This window comes from Prunus avium, chromosome 1 (assembly GCF_965620075.1).
Source record: "Prunus avium chromosome 1, drPruAviu1.hap1.1, whole genome shotgun sequence".
Classification (NCBI taxonomy): domain Eukaryota; kingdom Viridiplantae; phylum Streptophyta; class Magnoliopsida; order Rosales; family Rosaceae; genus Prunus; species Prunus avium.
Genome location: NC_142284.1, coordinates 61,617,462 through 61,637,050, shown reverse-complemented (window position 1 = coordinate 61,637,050; position 19,589 = coordinate 61,617,462). Strand labels below are relative to the sequence as shown.

At 36.4% G+C, this 19,589-nt stretch overlaps 2 protein-coding genes and 1 pseudogene across 3 annotated transcripts; all 3 read left to right on the top strand.

The window, feature by feature from the left end:
- Positions 1-168: 168 nt before the first annotated feature.
- LOC110765706 (cytochrome P450 98A2-like) lies at positions 169-7,984 on the top strand (annotated as a pseudogene). Its single transcript, XR_015834325.1, has 4 exons — positions 169-287; positions 2,682-2,983; positions 6,529-6,632; positions 7,114-7,984. The product of XR_015834325.1 is annotated as a cytochrome P450 98A2-like (transcript).
- On the top strand, positions 7,852-17,834 carry LOC110765705 (putative glycine-rich RNA-binding protein 1). Its single transcript, XM_088249867.1, has 4 exons — positions 7,852-7,859; positions 8,396-8,467; positions 8,637-8,839; positions 17,629-17,834. Exons 1-4 carry the CDS (start codon positions 7,852-7,854, stop codon positions 17,832-17,834), a joined length of 489 nt encoding a protein of 162 aa, XP_088105993.1.
- LOC110765629 (cytochrome P450 98A2-like) lies at positions 11,765-14,633 on the top strand. Its single transcript, XM_088247378.1, has 3 exons — positions 11,765-12,376; positions 12,675-13,072; positions 13,563-14,633. Exons 1-3 carry the CDS (start codon positions 11,893-11,895, stop codon positions 14,205-14,207), a joined length of 1,527 nt encoding a protein of 508 aa, XP_088103504.1. The 5' UTR covers positions 11,765-11,892; the 3' UTR covers positions 14,208-14,633.
- Positions 17,835-19,589: the final 1,755 nt, after the last annotated feature.

Below are 19,589 nucleotides of genomic sequence, written 5' to 3'. Positions count from 1 at the left end.
CGGTGTGAGTAGTGGTGGCCCTTTTTTTTTAATTATTATTATTATTTTTTCACTTGGACCAAAACTATGCGTTTTGGACATATCACTTAAAAAAAAAGAAGCCAAGCCGCCCTGAGCGCTGCAGCCTGCGCAAAGGAGCTGCTGCCTGGAGCTTCTTTGGAGCAAATAATGGAACAACTGGTGGGCAGTAGCAGAGGGGCATTTCCAGCTTCTCAAAGTGATTTTCCGGCGAGGGGAGGTGCAGCTGCACCTCCTTGCGCCTCTGTAGATCCGCCACTGCTCGTAGGGTTTTTAGATAATAACATAATGGGTTATTTTAACAAATGGTCCTTTAAGAGCATGTCCACCCATGAAGGCTAAGATAAGGCTGACGTCAGCATAACATCACGCTGACGTCAACGCCTTCGGCCTGAAGCCCAGGCAGGATTTGTCTGTGGGCTTGCCCAGGTTGGTGGGACCCAGGGCTTGCTCAGGCTTCTTCTCTCGTGCTGGAGGCATGCTGGGCTTGACCTGGGGGCCTCCTGCCCGGTTTGATGCCAATGCTGGAGATGCTCTAAAGAGTGATGATTTCCCACTCTAATTTTATCCACTTACACTTTATTTTATAACTAAAAAAAGAGTGTAAGTGGATAAAAAGGGAGTGGGAAAACCATTACCCCTTTTAATTCATGAAATTATTATTTTATGTACGGAATGTTCCCTGCCAATTAGACTTGAAAAGAATGTTCCCTGCCAATTAGACTTGAAAAGACGAGAAACTGAAAAGCATTAATTGGTTGTTTAATGTTTCATACTTTATTTCTCATATCTCCTAGGATGACACAAGTTCATCAAAGAAAAATAGCTATGGGTTTACCTAAATCTGGCTTGGGTTCTTGCTCCTGCTTGCAGTTAGATTGACGTTCGAGCCCGTATGTGTAGAGAAACTCACCTAATTCACGATGACATTGCCTGATTTTTGTACTAGTTACCCTTCCTATCAATAAAATCCTATCGCTATTCTCTCAAAAAAATATCTGGCTTGGGGGCAGATGAGCACGTGTGCAACCCAACCTCCCTAGAGTTTTTGGATATAATCAGTTAATAACAGCAGTGTAACGTGGCTGTTTTTGGACCCCATTGTTTGTAGGTATATCTACTTCCAGAAAATAATTCAACCACTATTCATTCATACCTAATGGTGCATCCATGAATTCCATACCAAACCTCTCTAAAACAGTTGTGGGCTTACACTGATTGAACTTTATTAATGAATTTCAAACTTCAAATATAAGTATGATATTACCAGTTGTCCAATTAAATTTGCTAATAAATTTAAAGTTTATGGGCCTTTATCACTCAAATTTTAATAAACTCCCCTTATTCCCACAAATATTAGCCCATCCCTTCATGCAAGCTTAGTTAAACTTATATAAGCAAATAAGATGAATTATTATTATTATTATTTAGAAATGAGCAAGATCAAGATCTCATGAACCCAAAAAATCTTGGATTGAAAATGAGGTCATTATTTTTTCTAAATATTCATCTTTATTTTTTATGTCTTCAGTTTGTGTAGTTTAGTTTTAAATGTAAGTCAAATATACAAATTGAACTTAAATTTCAATTGAATCTAAGGATTCCATTCCAATATGACGTGATTTATGAATTCAATCTTCCTTTTGTTTATAATAAAAAATAAAAAATTCATTGAAATACATTGAGTGAAGTGGTAGAGAGTAGAAGATCTAAGTCGTTTTCATTTTTCTTCATCACTTAATCGGGTTAGTGGTTTTGTTTACATATTCAGGGAAAAGGTTAAATATTGGGTTTTTAAGTCCAATGGTCCATAAACTTTGACCCGATTCGCATTTTGGTTCATCAATTTCCAAAATCGTTCTCGTGGTCCTTCAACTTTAGTTTCGTTAGGACAAATGGTCATGCCGTTAGTTTTGATAACTTTTTTTTGTTAAATTTGGGCATGTGCATGGCACATGGTGTACTGTTGAGGGTCAAAATCGAAAATTTCTTCACTCCTAGGAGAAAAACTTCCCTAACACATGGATTCCACAGTCAGGATCCTACATCAGATCTGAGGAATCTGTTTCGTTTTTTTCTTCTTCAAATTTTATTATGTATTGGGAAATTTTTGAAAATTTAGAAATAGTGTGGTTGAGAGAGATTGTGTTGAGTTCAGGTTGTGTCGAGGAGTGCATTTTAGGGGAGAAAACTTTCCAGCATCACTCTCTCTCTCTCTCTCTCTCTCTCCCCCCCCCCCCCCCCCCTAAAGATATGAGGAATCTCTCTCCATATTGAGCCATTCCATTATCACTTTTTCATCTTCAATTTAAATATATTAGGGGGAAAAAACGGAAAAATCAATAGGTGATGAAGGAGTGACTGAAGAGAGGGAGAGTAACGGAGTTGCATAACTTTTACGAACTGAGAAACAGGAATGGAGGAGAGAGATGGATGTTGGAGATCATTAATTCATATTACACTCGCATATCTATAATCGTAATTGAGTTTTCTGAGAGGAAGTACTTCAGGTTGATTGATTGGTATTGACTTTCATGAATTACCATATTTATTGTTACATATGATTGGATTCAATACTACTTTATTAGTTTGCATATTTAATGTGTAGTTAAATATGTTAATTGTGAATTTTTGATTAACTTTAATTAATCACCATATTACAGAAAAAAAAAAAAGGGGGAAAGTTTGCTAGTGAAGAAGTACTTGGGAAGAGTGGCATTCCACAACATAACAAGGCTAGCATTCGGAAAGCGTTTTGTTAACTCAGAGGATGAAATGGATGAGCAAGGCCAAGAATTCAAAGCTGTTGTTTCTAATGGAGTGAAGATCGGTGCATCGCTTTCGATGGCCGAGCACATTCCATGGCTGCGTTGGATGTTCCCGCTGGAGGAAGAGGCGTTTGCTCAGCATGGGGCACGAAGAGACCGACTCACTAGGGCAATCATGGAGGAGCACACACAGACTCGTGATAGGCTTTTTAGTACCTGCGCAAACAGGGTTAAAACTCCTACAAAACTTGCAAGAATGACAAGGTTATTGTAGTATAAATGATTCTCGCAAGGTTCTTCTCCGCAGGGATTATTAAATAACTCGTATCAAACCAAATTCTAATTAATTATTGTAAAAGAGAAATTTGAGATGTTTGATTTGAAGACCTTAAATTAAAACGAATTTAACTAATAAAAATAAGGCAATATGCATGCTTAAAACTAAGGGCAAGAGAAACAGTTGTGTTTTTAGAAATGAAATTAAGAAAGCACTAGGGATCCGCCGTCACCTTAACAATTCTATATAGTTCTCCCAATTACTTATGACCTATACATGCATATTTCAAAGGTTAGGTATTCCTAATATATGCCTACTTGGACCCCCAACATAGAGCGTATATCACACATGCAATCCGTCTATGGTATTCAGATCAAATCTAAACATACTTGACTCATTAAGTTCTGTGGAACCTTTTGAAAAACCATGCAACCCTTAAGACGTGGTATTCATCCTAAGTGAACTTGCTGTTCGGTTCATTTTTACACATGATTTTTCATGTTATTCACCTATTATTTTGAGTTAATTCTTGACATTTTATAGCTTTTTACTTCCTTTTTGTGTTTTCTTAGATTTTACCTTGGTTATAATGAAAATGAACTAAAAGTGCATTATTGGTTATAAATTCTGTTTTTGTTCATTTTCGTAGGTCAACTTCTTGGCCTGGGATCAACATGCTCTGGTGCTCGGATGAGGTGAAGATCTGCATGAAACTTGTTCCAATGGATGTTAACTACAACATATCCAAATTTGAGCTCCATTGGACAAGTATTGCCTATCCAACCAATCCAGCATGTTACCACAGCTCTAGAAATCCGAAGTAGTCCAGCTTTTACCTCCAATGTGTCACTTGATTCTTCTTGTTACCATAACACTTGGTAACAAGAATTTACCTTAGTGAAAGAGATATTTTCTGAGGCAAAGAGCATATTTTCAAGGACAAAGCTTCATCATGGCAAGGGGACAATGGGTGAAGGCTTTGGAGGAAAGAATGAATTTTATATTCAAAGTGTGAGCTGTAAATTGATGGGCAAGGGAAAGGTGAGTGCAATCTGAAGTATGAGAGGCTTTTGAACGTGGGAAAGCAATTCATTCTATAATTCCAAACTTGGCAGAGATTTTGAGAGCTAGAGAGTAAGAAGGAGGAGAGCAAGGAGCAACCAAGGGGAGGGAAGAATGGCATAACAATTAGAGAGAACCTTGGGGAGCCTTGAGGCAAGGATCCAAGGGGTTGAAGATGCATTCTCTTTCTCCTCTTTGTTCTTAGTTTCTTTCATTTTATTTGTTTCTTGTAATTTCTTAGTCTCAATGTAACTTCTTATTTAGCTAGGGCTTAGGTTGAAGCCCTAAACATGAAAACCTTATTGTTTTGATGCTTGAGTGTATGAATTTCTAGATATTGTTGATGAATTCCAATTCACCAAATTAATCTATCCTTGATGTATGTTCTTTTTTTGATTGATCACCTTTGAAAGCATGTTTCTTGAGGTTGTTGGGATTATGTGTATCTTCATGTTATCCTAAGAAATAAATGGGTGAAGTAAGAATCATCCATGTGAATTGGTTTCTTGAATACCTAATGTAAACACCATGCTATTAGGATTCTTGTGATGTTCATATTCTCTTTGAACTTAATGGGTTTTTCTTGTAATTGAATCAAAGTACTAAGCACACCTAGATTCGATTATAGGGAAGGCACAAGTATTGTAGCACTCGTACTGCACTTTACGTACATTAGAGAGAATCAATGCATCTTGAGCCACTCGTACTGGTCTTGATTGCGAACATCTTCAACAACACGTTTAGAGTTCATCACTTGAGTATTCATGAACTTGAGTAGAATTGTTTAGGGTGGATTCCGAAACCCTAGTGTTTGTTACATTTTTATTTCACATTGTGATAATTCATCTCTGCTATTCTCATTTAAATTCAAAGTTCATTTACTTTCATGCAATAGAAATAGGTCACTTGAACCAAACCAAACCCCCCCCCCCCCAATGTGTGTGTGAGTTGTGTGTTTGATACGTTGTGTGTCTTGTTTACAACATTTTGTTTATTTTCGTAACTGTTTTGGACTTTTGGTCCGCGTTGTGTTCTTCGTTTTTGTGTACTGAATCCAACCGTATAAAGAACGTGAAATTTGGATAAACGGTTGGAAAGTTATAGGCAAAACACTGGACAGAGGTCGAAACTGGAAAAACAGATAAACGAATCTGCCCAAAAACGACCGATCGTCACTGTTCAGGCGACCGGTCGCACATGAATCTGCCCAAAAACGACCGGTCGTCACTGTTCATGACCGGTCGTCACTGTTCACCGCACTGTTCATGGCACTGTTCACATGTGATAAATAGGTGATAAAAGGGTGATAGAAAGTGTTGTTTCTGTTTTTCTTTGGTTTCTTTTGTTGTTTCATTTCTTTTACATTTCTTTACTCATTTTTAGTTTCCAATTTGCATTTGTGCATTTGTGGTGTGTTAAATTAGTGTTCTTTACGTACTCAAACTAGAACTTATAGGAAGCCGACAAGTTCTTCGTGGGATCGACCCCGTACTTACATAATCTTTACTTCATTAGATTCGTGCACTTGCGGGTATTTTTAATTGGTTGTTTGCACATTAATTTGTGTCCTTTTAGGAATGCAACACTTGCACATATTAATCACAAGAAGCCTTCGTCAATTTCAGGGACTGACCTTCGACCAAAACTGCATCAAATTACTTTTCTAAACATCCTAATGGTGATCAAGCATCAAGACACTTAGATAGTTTAACCCAGTGATGAATAATTCGAAAACCTGCATGCATATAATCATAAGCAAATTGGACAGAAACTACATATTCTTGCTAAGGCTCGTGGCCTCACCCTAGCAAAAGTCGCGTTCAAAAGCCAAAAGAGAGGTCTAAATTTGTTGTGAAAAAGAACTTAAATACTTCCTAAAACGTAGCTGCCCCATCCCCACAAGGAAACTCAGTTAAAATAAAATAATCATAGGATATAAAATCCAAATTGGATTAGGAGAATCTGCATTTAAACTACCCAGCCACGTTTTGGCCTCAAATCTACTCCAAATCCGGCCCAAGATAGCTTGTTTTAAAGATAAAAACGTTCTGAACACTTCTCCAGAAGGCCACGAATCCATCAAAGGTCATCTCGGGCTCCAAAAATGCCATAAAAGTCCAAAACGTCACTTTCCAGCACTGCACACTGCTCCTTTATTTTATCGTTAGAAAATAACCGCTTGGTAGAAAAGTCTGAAATTTTTATTCGATCAAGCTAAGTGACTCACGAACGTCCTCCAACTGGAATTACTCCAAAATTCATCCCTTTGATTATGTTTTGCTCCAGAGAAAGTCGAAAGTCCTATATTGAGAATACAATTCAAAGCATCAAAATTCTTCCAAAATATCAACCAAAATATACTAAGAATGGGGCTAAATATATAATATAAAATATGCCCATCAGCTCGCACCAAGAGTGGCGGTGCCAAGCAGCATTTTGTCGATGCATTGCTTACATTAAAGGACATGTATGACCTTAGTGAAGACACAATTATTGGACTTCTTTGGGTAAGTAATGCCGCAGTCTTTTCAATTTGATATTTCAAAAAGAAGAGTTATTTATCCTATTATGTGGGATACAACCATATATGATAGAATTAAGCATTGCCAGATAGAGGTGGTGCCACCGCACAAGGCCCCTAAGAGCCGCTTTTCATATGTATATACATACTTTCATAACTGTGTGCCCACTAAAGTTGGTTTGCTACGCTCCTTGTGCTCATTACGCTCATTGTTTTATGGCACCACTTCATTATATATAAAACTTTTTTTTATTGAAGTATTTTCATGTTAGATCGCGTGTGTGACCCCAATCTAAATTTTGCACAAACCCTCAAATTCTAACCTTTGTTGCCAACTACTCATATTTCCTTTTTAATGTTCTTAGTTACGAGCTTCCTACCTTGGAGGGCGTATACCTTTCTGAAAACACTATACATATATTTAAGGATCCGACATTTTAACCTAGTTATACCATTTGTGCATGCAGGACATGATTACTGCGGGCACAGACACCACAGCTATTTCAGTTGAATAGGCTATGGCTGAGTTGATTAAGAACCCGAGGGTGCAAGAAAAGGCACAAGAGGAGCTAGATCGGGTCATCGGGTTCAAACGGGTAATGACCGAAAACGACTTCTCAAATCTCCCTTACCTGCAATGTGTAGCAAAGGAAGCGTTGCGGTTGCACCCTCCAACTCCTCTAATGCTCCCCCACCGAGCTAATGCCCATGTCAAGATCGGTGGCTACGACATCCCCAAGGGTGCGAGTGTTCACGTAAACGTGTGGGCCGTAGCGCGACCCGGCGGTTTGGAAGGACCCGCATGAGTTCCGACCAGAAAGGTTCCTAGAGGAGGATGTTGACATGAAGGGGCATGATTTCAGACTACTTCCGTTTGGAGCCGGCAGGCGTGTATGCCCGGGAGCACAACTTAGTGTGAATTTGGTGGTGTCCATGTTGGGCCATCTATTGCACCATTTCCGTTGGGCTCCAGCTGAAGGGATGAATCCAAAGGAGATTGACATGTCGGAAAATCCAGGGCTTGTGACTTATATGAGAACACCATTACAAGCCGTGCCTACTCCAAGGCTCCCCTCACATTTGTACAAGCGTGTTGCTGCAGATATGTAATGCACCTTTTAGTTTCTTCTGAAAGGATTTTAGTATCTTTATTGAAAGAATATTGAAAGAATAAATTTATTCCTATGGTTGTAGTAATTGAAATGATGGGACTGTTTATTTCTCCTGCTTATTTGAAAAAAAAAAAAAAAAAAAAAAAAGCATCCATTTTGTGGATTTCCTTTAGCAAACGCCATATGTAATATTCCTCTTCAGCATTAATCAAACTTGATAATTAAATTTTTTTTTCTTCAATATTTGCACTGCCAAGCATATATTGCTTGTTGAATATTTCCATACTTAATTTTTCAAATTTCTTAGTATGAAAAATTCACCAAAAAAAGATTAGAAATTTAGTGAAATACCCATTCCTAGACATAAAACTATAAAAATACCCTATACTATTTAATGTATATAAACACACCCAAAATAAACCCAAAAAATCGACAGCTGTATATTTTTTTAATTTAATTATTAAGATGAAATACTTTTATTACCCTTTTAACATAAAATAGGAGTTCTAATCAACACCAGATCAGAACTCATTTCACGACCTCCAGTCTCTCATCTTCATCTTCAACCCCAATTTTCAATTTTTGTTCTTCCAGCTCAGTTTTTGTTCAACCTCATCATTCTAAGCTTCGTTTGAAGGCTCGCCTGGACCACCGACAATGATGTGCTGGAGAGGGCCTTTTCTCCGTTCGGTGAGATCATTGAAGGGCCGTTTGACGCAGGTTCTCTCTCTGCGACTTGATCTTCTGTTTCTCTATGTTACTTGATCTTTCTCTCCCAAAGATTGAAGATCGATCGATTCCTTTTCATTTTTGTTTATTATTGGGTATTTGTTTGATTATACTCCGGCGTTTTGGTTTTGATGGACGGATCTGATTAGATTTGGTTTCTTTTTGTGTTTCCAGATCATCAATGACCGTGAGACCGGGAGATCCAGGGGCTTCAGCTTCGGCTTCATCACCTTCAGCAACGAGAAGGCCATGAGGGACGCGATCGAAGGCATGAACGACCAGAACCTCGACGGTCGTAACATCACCATCAACGAGGCCCAGTCTTGTGGAAGCAGCGGTGGTGGTAACGGAGGTTACAGCTTGTGTTTTCTCTTTTTCTCTATCTTTGGTTTAAATGTGGAAAATGGATATATAAAAACAATTTCTCTATCTCTTTTTCTCTATCTCTGGCTGTAAGATTTAGCTATAAGGAATTGTTTTCTGCGTTTTGAAACCAAAACAATTTCTCATTTGAAGCAATAAGTTTCTAGAATCTGTTATACACATGAACTTATTTGATGACTGCAAAGACCTATATTAATTTCTTGGATGATCAAATTGACTATTTTCGGTATGATATCCTGGAAGTTTGAATTTTACATTTATATATATATTCCACTAGAGGGCTTTCATATTGTCTGACTTGTTCTCTCAATGTACTTACAAACACAATATTACCTTTCCGTTTGTGGTGCCTTGTATGTGATGGCTTGAACCTTACTATTCCTAATTTTCTAACTGGTTGAGGATATGTTTGCTCTGCTTGATTATCTCCATATTTCACACATATGCTAGTTTCATATTTCATAGTCTTCCATTTCTACAACAAACGTTTGTCATAACTGAGAAGCTGACATAGCAATGATGTAATTTGCATTATCATATACGCATACTTTCTCCGTCTCTTTCTCTATCGATATATATTCCCCTTATTTAAGTCAGCATATATTATATCTGACCATAGTGTCTTAAATCTTTGGTGGTCATTCGAATTATGAATATGAATATGGATTTCTTAGTTCAATTTAGAAAATCTATGTTATTCTCTTATTGGTTCAGCATATATCTATTGAAATTTTGACGCGGAGAGTGAATGGTTTCATATTATCCTTGTAGTTTGTAGTGAAATAGCAGACTATTCAAATTCTATATACTATTTCACCTTATCAGTTATGCGCTTTGTGCTTATGATTGTTATCTGTGTTGTTCCAATTATTCTATTGTGCTTAATTATTTTGTTCTTATTTCTTGTTGTTAGATTTGGTGAACAACCTTGGTACCATTGCAAGGGTGGCACCAAGGAATTAATGGAAGCCTTGGCTGCTGGTGCTTATCTTGTTGCAGATAAGGTCATTGTTACAACCAAGCACAATGATCATGAGAAGTATGTGTGGGAGCCACTCCGATTCAATGTTTATGGTATGTGGAGTGATGAATGATCAATCAATTATGCAAATGAAATGATGTAGTTGATTTTGAGTGGTATGAAGTTGTAAACTTTTATTGTACCTATTATGCAAATGAAATGATGTAGTTGTTAACTTCCAGTAAGTGGTATGAACAGTTGTTATACTGTTCATACCCTGCAACTGAATTGATTTCTATGACATAGTATTAACAGTGTACTTCTATGAGATAGTATTAACAGATTTTCAATAACAAAGCATGCTTTATATTTTTCTCTATATATAGCTGTGCACTTGAAGTTTATGATATGCAGGATGTGATTTTTACTAGGAATATAATTCTATGACACAGTATTAACAGTGTACTTTTTTTCTTGTAGATGTATTTCCTTTTGCCTTTGCGATTGTACCTGGTGAAACTGCAGACAATTGGAGGTGGTTTTTGCAAAGGATATCAGATGTCTTGCTGGGCTTTTTTGGGTTTTTTGTATGAAATGTTATTAACAGTATTTTTTGTATGAAATGGTATTAACAATGTTTTTATGTATGAAATGGTATTAACAATGTTTTTATGTATGAAATGGTATTAACAATGTTTTTTTGTATGAAATGGTATTAACAATGTTTTTTTTGGTATGAAATGGTATTAACAATGTTTTTTCTTTTTGTATGAAATGGTATTAGCAATGTTTTTCTATGAAATGGTATTAACAATGTACCTGTATGACATGGTATTAACAATGTACTTCTATGACATGGTATTAACAATGACATGGTTTGTACAGATTTGGTGGAAAAGGAAGGGTCGTGGAGACATGCCCTTGGTTTTCGTGTTTTTTTTTAATACTTAAGTTTGTTTTAAAAAAAAAATCTGGGTTGGGCTTGTTTTGGGTTTTTTTTTGTGTTTTTTGTATTGGGCTTCTTTTAAGTTAGTCAGTGGCAGTCATGTAATTTATAGGAAATTCAACACTCATTTTGTATGTAGTAAATGGTTTTTGGGTATGTTTCTAAAGTGCATTCCATGTTGGGTTTTTTTATAATTTCAGCTCCTATTTTGGGTATATTACAAAAGCTCCCAAAAAAGATTAGATATGTGTTTAGGACTGTATTAAGTTGGCTTGGGATAGTAACAACCTCATAGGGTTTTTAGATAATAACATAATGGGTTATTTAAACAAATGGTCTTTTAAAGAGTGGTGATTTCCCCACTCCAATTTTATCCACTTACACTTTGTTTTATAACTTAAAAGGAGTGTAAGTGGGTGGATAAAAAGAGAGTGGGGAAATCATTACCCCCATTAAGTTCACGAAATTATTATTTTATGTACGAAATGTTCCCTGCCAATTAGACTTAAAAAGAATGTTCCCTGCCAATTAGACTTGAAAAGACGAGAAACTAAAAAGCATTAATTGGTTGTTTAATGTTTCATACCTTTTTTCTCACTAGTCTCTCCGCACGCGCTTTCGTGCTTGCGATAAGCTTTTTTTTAACAAAATTAAATTTATTTTAGAATTAAAAAAAATAATTGGTAATTGTGTTCCATAAAAAGAGAATCCATTCCTTTTTTTTTTTTTTTCAGTCAACTCTTAAACTGAAGTCCCTTGTTCATAGACAGACAGGGGAGGATATCGGTGGTTGTTTGTAGACATGTAGTTGAGATGGTTGACACGTCTCCTTTTAATGACGGTTGAGAATGTGTGTGGGCGATGCTTCTTCTGGCCACACTGTAGGGTCAGTCTTGTCCAAGTTGAGGTCGTCCGTACCAATAATTGTACAATTTGCATAATTAAGTTGAGTAAATATCACGTCGTCCAATTGCATTCCCCTTGCCTTTAAATTGCTCACCCATCCTCTCTCTCTCTCTCTCGACTCTCTGTCTCTCCTTACTCCACACATCCACAACTCAAAACAAAATCACTTCACCAAACTCTCTATCTCAGTGTTTCTCATTTCACATGCATGGCTCTCTCTGGACTACTACTCCTCCTCATCTTCATCTTCCTTGCTTACAACCTCTATCAAAGGCTGAGATTTAAGCTCCCGCCCGGCCCACGTACGTGGCCAGTCGTCGGAAACCTCTACCACATAAAGCCTGTGAGGTTCCGGTGCTACGCTGAGTGGGCCCAGGTTTACGGGCCCATCATCTCAGTGTGGACTGGATCCACACTGAACGTTGTAGTGTCGAGCTCCGAATTGGCAAAGGAGGTGCTCAAAGAGCATGACCAGAAACTGGCTGATAGGCAAAGGAGTAGATCAAGCGCCAAGTTTAGCAAGGATGGGCAGGACCTCATTTGGGCTAACTATGGGCCCCACTATGTTAAGGTCAGGAAGGTGTGCACTCTTGAGCTTTTCTCTGCAAAGAGGATTGAAGCTCTCAGACCCATTAGGGAAGATGAGGTCACTGCAATGGTTCAGTCCATTTTCAAACACTGTGCCATTCATGGTATGCATTTTATGTTCCCAAATTGCTTGCCTATGCTAGTTTTTCAAATGTCATTTGCAGTTTGTACTTTTTTAATTGTCTACACCAATATAATTCACTCATATTATACCACGTGTTTATTTCATCATTCATTAATTCATATTACACTCGCATATCTATAATCGTAGTTGAGTTTTCTGAGAGGAAGTACTTCAGGTTGATTGATTGGTATTGAATTTCATGAATTACCATATTTATTGTTATATTTAATGTTACATATGATATTTGTGATTAACTTTAATTAATCACCATATTGCAGAAAAAAATGGGGAAAGTTTGCTAGTGAAGAAGTATTTAGGAAGAGTGGCATTCAACAACATAACAAGGCTAGCATTTGGAAAGCGTTTTGTTAACTCAGAGGATGAAATGGATGAGCAAGGCCAAGAATTCAAAGCTGTTGTTTCTAATGGAGTGAAGATCGGTGCATCGCTTTCGATGGCCGAGCACATTCCATGGCTGCGTTGGATGTTCCCGCTGGAGGAAGAGGCATTTGCTCAGCATGAGGCACGAAGAGACCGACTCACTAGGGCAATCATGGAGGAGCACACACAGGCCCGCACCAAGAGTGGCGGTGCCAAGCAGCATTTTGTCGATGCATTGCTTACACTGAAGGACAAGTATGACCTTAGTGAAGTCACAATTATTGGACTTCTTTGGGTAAGTAATGCATACATGCAGTCTTTTCAATTTGATATTTCAAAAAGAAGAGTTATTTATCCTATTATGTGGGATACAACCATATATGGTAGAATTAAGCATTGCCAGATAGGGGTGGTGCCAACGCATAGAGCCCCCAATTTTTGAGAGCCGCTTTTCATATGTATATACATACTTTCATAACTGTGTGCCAACTAAAGTTGGTTTGCTACGCTCCTTGTGCTCATTACGCTCATTGTTTTATGGCACCACTTCATTATTAAAAAAAAAATTTATTGAAGTATTTTCATGTTAGATCGCGTGTGTGAACCCAAATCTAAGTTTTGGACAAACCCTCCAACTCTAACCTTGTTGCCAACTACTCATATTTCCTTTTTAATGTTCTTAGTTACGAGCTTCCTACCTTGGAGGGCGTATACCTTTCTGAAAACACTATACATATATATAAGGATCCGACATTTGAACCTAGTTATACCATTTGTGCATGCAGGACATGATTATTGCGGGCACAGACACCACAGCTATTTCAGTTGAATGGGCTATGGCTGAGTTGATTAAGAACCCGAGGGTGCAAGAAAAGGCACAAAGGGAGCTAGATCAGGTCATTGGGTTCGAAAGGGTAATGACCGAAAACGACTTCTCAAAACTCCCTTACCTGCAATGTGTAGCAAAGGAAGCGTTGCGGTTGCACCCTCCAACTCCTCTAATGCTCCCCCACCGAGCTAATGCCCATGTCAAGATCGGTGGCTACGACATCCCCAAGGGTGCGAGTGTTCACGTAAACGTGTGGGCCGTAGCGCGTGACCCGGCGGTTTGGAAAGACCCGCATGAGTTCCGACCAGAAAGGTTCCTAGAGGAGGATGTTGACATGAAGGGGCATGATTTCAGGCTACTTCCGTTTGGAGCCGGCAGGCGAGTATGCCCCGGAGCACAACTTAGTGTGAATTTGGTGGTGTCCATGTTGGGGCATCTATTGCACCATTTCCGTTGGGCTCCAGCTGAAGGGATGAATCCAAAGGAGATTGACATGTCGGAAACTCCAGGGCTTGTGACTTATATGAGAACACCATTACAAGCCGTGCCTACTCCAAGGCTCCCCTCGCATTTGTACAAGCGTGTTGCCGCAGATATGTAATGTACCTTTTAGTTTCTTCTGAAAGGATTTCAGTATCTTTATTGAAAGAATAAATTTATTCCTATGGTTGTAGTAATAATTTTTAAATGTTCCAGGTACACCACGTGTTTGGTGTACCATCCAATAAACATAGAACATGTGGAATTATTATACAACTTACTGCATTTCTTCTTATGACATGTGGCGGATTGCATTGGACATATTCCATATGTCTTCCGTCTATTGGATGGTACACCAACCACGTGGTGTATCGGGAACACTCAAAAATTACTCGAAATGATGGGACTGTTTATTTCTCCTGCTTATTTGGAAAAAATAAAAATAAAAAAAAAGCATCCATTTTATGGATTTCCTTTAGCAAACGCCATATGTAATATTCCTCTTCATAATTAATCAAACTTGATAATTTAAATATATTTTTTTCAATATTTGCATTGCAAAGCATATATTGCTTGTTGAATATTTTCGTACTTAATTTCTCAAATTTCTTAGTATGACAAATTCACCAAAAAAGATAGATATGTGTTTAGGACTGTACTAAGTTGGCTTGGGAACTAAATGAGCAACCTCGTAGGGTTTTTGGATAATAACATAATGGGTTATTTTAACAAATGGTCCTTTAAATTCACGAAATCATTATTTTATGTACGGGATGGAACCTGCCAATTAAACTTGAAAAGACGAGAAAATTCAACATTGGCAATTATAAGCATCCATTTTATATGACCAAGCTTGATAATTTAAATTCTTTGCCTCAAAAATTGAAAAGCGTTATTTTTTTGGGTCAAAAACTGAAAAGCATTAATTGGTTGTTTAATGTTTCATACTTCATTTTTAGTATCTCCTAGAGTTTGAATGAGGAAATTTAAAAGTACAAAGGATTTCATAAATGACGGAATTTAAAATGACGGAAATTAATGTTCTAGAATTTGTAAAGTTTCTTGTTTGGGTGACGAATTTAAAACACGGAATTTAAAGTTGAGATTTATGATCTCCAAATTCCATGTTTTTTCCTACGCGGAATTTCTAAATTTCTATGTTTTTTTATCCAAACACGGGAATTCGTTCATGTCAATTTAGAAATCCTGAGTTTTGCTAAAATCCCAAGTTTATTTCCCTCATCCAAACGCACCACTGGGATGACTGGTCTGTCCTTGCAAGTGCACAAAAATGATATAATATAACATTTGACAAGTCCAAGTATCGTTCTCACGAGGGTTCCAAATTAATCTAATATTCAAATAACTAAATTAAATCAAACTAATATGCAAGTGAATTTGTAGAGATTGTTGTTGTAAAAGTTTATGAAACAAACAAGAAATTAATAAAAACAATTGAGAATAAAAAGGTTGAATTTTAAAGTTGAAAAACAATGATGAAGGTTTAGGGTTTCGGAATCAACCACAAGCAATCCAAGTTAGATTTCAATGCATTCAACAGATTCTTTTGATTCTTTAGATGATAATTCCCGTATCTAAGTCCTTTTCAGGCACTCAGATCATAGTTTTGCTTAAGTGTAAGATCCTTTTCTAGGTCAGACAAAGATCGTATATCCAATCCTACAATCTATCCTGGTTAAGGCATAAATTTAACAAGTTGGATTCATTACGTTCTAGAAAACGAGAGAACAAGCAAACCATTATTCTTCGTCACGCAATAATGTAATTTACCACACTTAATCACAAGAAGCTAATTGAATTATATTGCGAGTTTTGCCTCAAATTCATCTTCCAATTTACTAGATGCAAAGTCCTAAGGTGATCAGTCAAAGAACTTAAACAAATAGCAACAATTAAAATAGTGATTAAACATTCATCTAAAAGAAACTTAGAATCCATTAAATAACATTAAAAATCATAACTATCCATGCTCGAGCGTCATCCTCGCCCTAGAGAATAATTTAGTTACTCATGTTCAAAGAAAACATAATTGAAAAACTAGAAAAGATAAAATAAAACTTATGAATTGTGACAATGCATGAGAACTTGACGATGGCAGCGACTCTTTGACTCTCCTTCAACTCCAGCATAAGAGAACCCTAATTTCTGGTCTTCTATAAATAAGAACAAATCCTCTTTTGACTTGTTAACTATGCTTTCCTAGTTTGGCTTCAATTGTCTTTTGATGAGTTGACGTCCAAAATCCTACTAGATATAGGATCAGACTTTAGAAAATAACTCGACATTCTTGTAGACACTTTTCAAATGCAATTGACATAAATTGGACTTCAAAAGGATTATTTTGCAAAACCAGCAGAACATATTCTGCCCGAACTGTCTGTACTAAAACGGCCACAATTCTCTCCACACACATCCAAATCACAAACCGCAAAATTCTACAGAAAGCTGACATCCATATCTTTCCAACGATATAAGGCTCAACATCTGATTTGCTCTAAGGAATTACAGTATATTCTGTAACTTGTCTGATCTGCACAGCACATTCTGCTCCTAAGATTTCACATTATATTTCAATCCCAAAATTGCTCATTTTTCTTGCTTTTCCATCTTTACTCTTCAAACCTAGTAAAACACAAAACCAAGTAAAAATGGATTAAGCTCATTCAAAAACATAGCAAGAATCTAAGAGAAAGATAATAAAAATGTATGAAATAATAATTATATCAATGATACAAGTTGATCAAAGAAAAATAGCTATGTGTTTACCAGTGGCAAAGCCAGGATTTCATGTGTGTGGGGGCCTCTTACAAATTATAAAGAATCAAAAATTCAAACCCACAATACATACAAAAAATAGTGTATATATATATATCACATATGTCAAGAATTATATTGCTTATTGGTTACAATCACAATTGTCCTCGATAGAAAAATACATTCTAAGCAAGAAAAATTACAAGAGATAGACAAATAGTAGCAATTTCTTTAAAGCTTCCCCCCCACCTCCCCCCCCCCCCCCCCCCCCCACAAAATTAAACCCAATAGAAAGAAAAAAAATCAAAATTTCACAAACTAAAAAAAACCTTAGGTCCCTTCATGCATTCATATCATACATGAAAAAATGTTTTATGTAAAAATATTGACTAAGTATGAAAAATAGTTTTTCAGAATAATCATTTTCTGAAGATAATTTTTGGCGGCTTTTATTCCTTACACATCGAATAAGAAAACTTGATTTTATGCGATTTTGGTATGAAGTATATATTGACTTAGGGCCAGTTTGGGATTGCTGTCACTTTTAAAAAAAGTTGCTTATGCTATGCTTTGAAAATAATTAGCTGTAAAGTAAAACAATTCCATGTTTGGTAAACAATATTTTTAAAGTGTTGTTAGTACAAAAAGCAATGTCAAAACCATTTGGTAAATTTTAATATAAAATTGTTGTAACTGTGAATAATGACTAAAATAAACATGATGTTAAAAGTGTTATGTACTAATCATGTGGTAGTGATGGAGTGGAGGTGGTGGTGGTGATGAATGTGGAGTTGGTGGTTATGGTAGTGGTGGTGGGGATGGTGGTTGTGGAGGTGGTGGTGGTGGTGGTGTTGGTTTTGGAGGTGGTGGTGGATGTGGAGGTTTTGGAGGAGGAGGAGGTGGTTGTTGTGGTAGTGGTGGTGGTGGTGGAAATGGAGGAGATGGTGGTTGTGGTCGTGGTGTCGAAGGATGAGGAGGAGGAGGATGTGGTGGTGGCGGTGGCGATGGCGGTGCAGGTAGTGAATGTGGTGGTGCAAGTGGTGGAGTTGGATGAAGAAGTGGAGGTGGTGTCATTTTTTAAAATGAATGATGGTATTTTGGGAATTAAAAAAATTCATTAAAGATTCATCTCTACTTCTTTTGAAAGCAGCTTTGAAAAACAACCCAAACCCTGCTTTTAAAAGCTGCTGTCAAAAGGCCACTACTTTTAAAATCTCATCGGGTTATTTTATTTTTACCAAACACCTTAAACTGCTTAACTTTAGGGGGGTGTATCCAATTCTAACTTTTACTGAGTTTAAAAGTCTGAAGGTATTCAATTGTGACTTTTAAATAGTCTTTAAAAGTTTAGTTGTATTCAATTGGAAGTTTTAAAGAGTATTTAAAAGTTTTGAGGTATCCAAAATGTTAATGACGTTTAAAGACTTTGTTAAATAAATGACTTTTCAATACTTTTAAAGCTAATTCTTACTACCAAAAGTCTTGGTAATTTACACAAGACTTTATATCGTATTGGGAAGTTGAGAAGCTAGAAACAAAACGTCTCCAATTCTTTCCTCCCTCATTATATCAAACCAGCAAGCAAATAGATATGTTTTCTTCAACTTTGGCATCCCATCTTGTCTCCACTTCCTCCAGGTTAGTAAAAAATCCATTTTGTTTTTCTTCTCTTCTCATCCACACGTTCCTTTCCCTCTATTGATGAATATTTCTTCTATTCTTTTCCTCATACTTGCATCATAAGGCTTATCAATATGTCATCACAAAGCTATGTTTGCATATAAATATTTTATTATGTTGATTTTCTCATATGCTATGTTTGCATACAATATATTATTATATTATTTTTTGCCCCTAAACCTATTAATTTATTATTTAGGTACTGTTTCTTTACCCATAATTCGTTAGGTGGATAATTTTTTCATATAATATTCTCAATTTGATCACGTATTGGGCTAGGAGAATTGCTGGAATATAGACTCTTGTAATATGACCAGTTCTATTGATTTGTGAGTGTTTATGAAATATTATTGATGATTGAGTACTATTTATTTCATTTGATAAGAATATGTTACTTATCTATGTGATTAGATTTGATAAATAAAAATTTAAAAGGTGCATTGGATGCATTTTACCAATACAATTGGGAGTTCCATGTATGCCGACTAGTTAATTCAACATATTAAAAGATAAATCATATTCGTAAAATAAATATAAAAATAAGTATTTAAAAGTCTATAAAACACTATGACAAAAGTATATGAAAGTTTGTCACTTTAACTTTATAAAGTATGTAAAAGTCATTAAGAATCTATCAACTCTAGGAAAGTCCCTCACTTAAAAAAAGTCTTTAAAAGTTAGAATTGGATATACCCCCCTAAAGTGAAGCAGGTTTTTGGCGAAGAAAAGCAATCCCAAACGGGGCCTTAATGAGTCATCATTTTTAGCCTAAATTGTATTTTGCACTAAAACCGATTTTTCATATTTTGATTTGGTGAGAATTTGATTTTCTAGTATTTTGATTTGAATCCAAATAGGGGGTACTTCCTTATTTACATTGTAAACTTAAGTAAATTGAATAATATAAAAATAAATGAAAGTAAAAAGACAAAGATATTTACTTGTGCATTACTAGGTCCGCTACAACACATGTGGATACATATCAAAACATAAAGCATTTGAAATAATATACATATAGAAATACATAACAGTATATTACTTTTAAAAT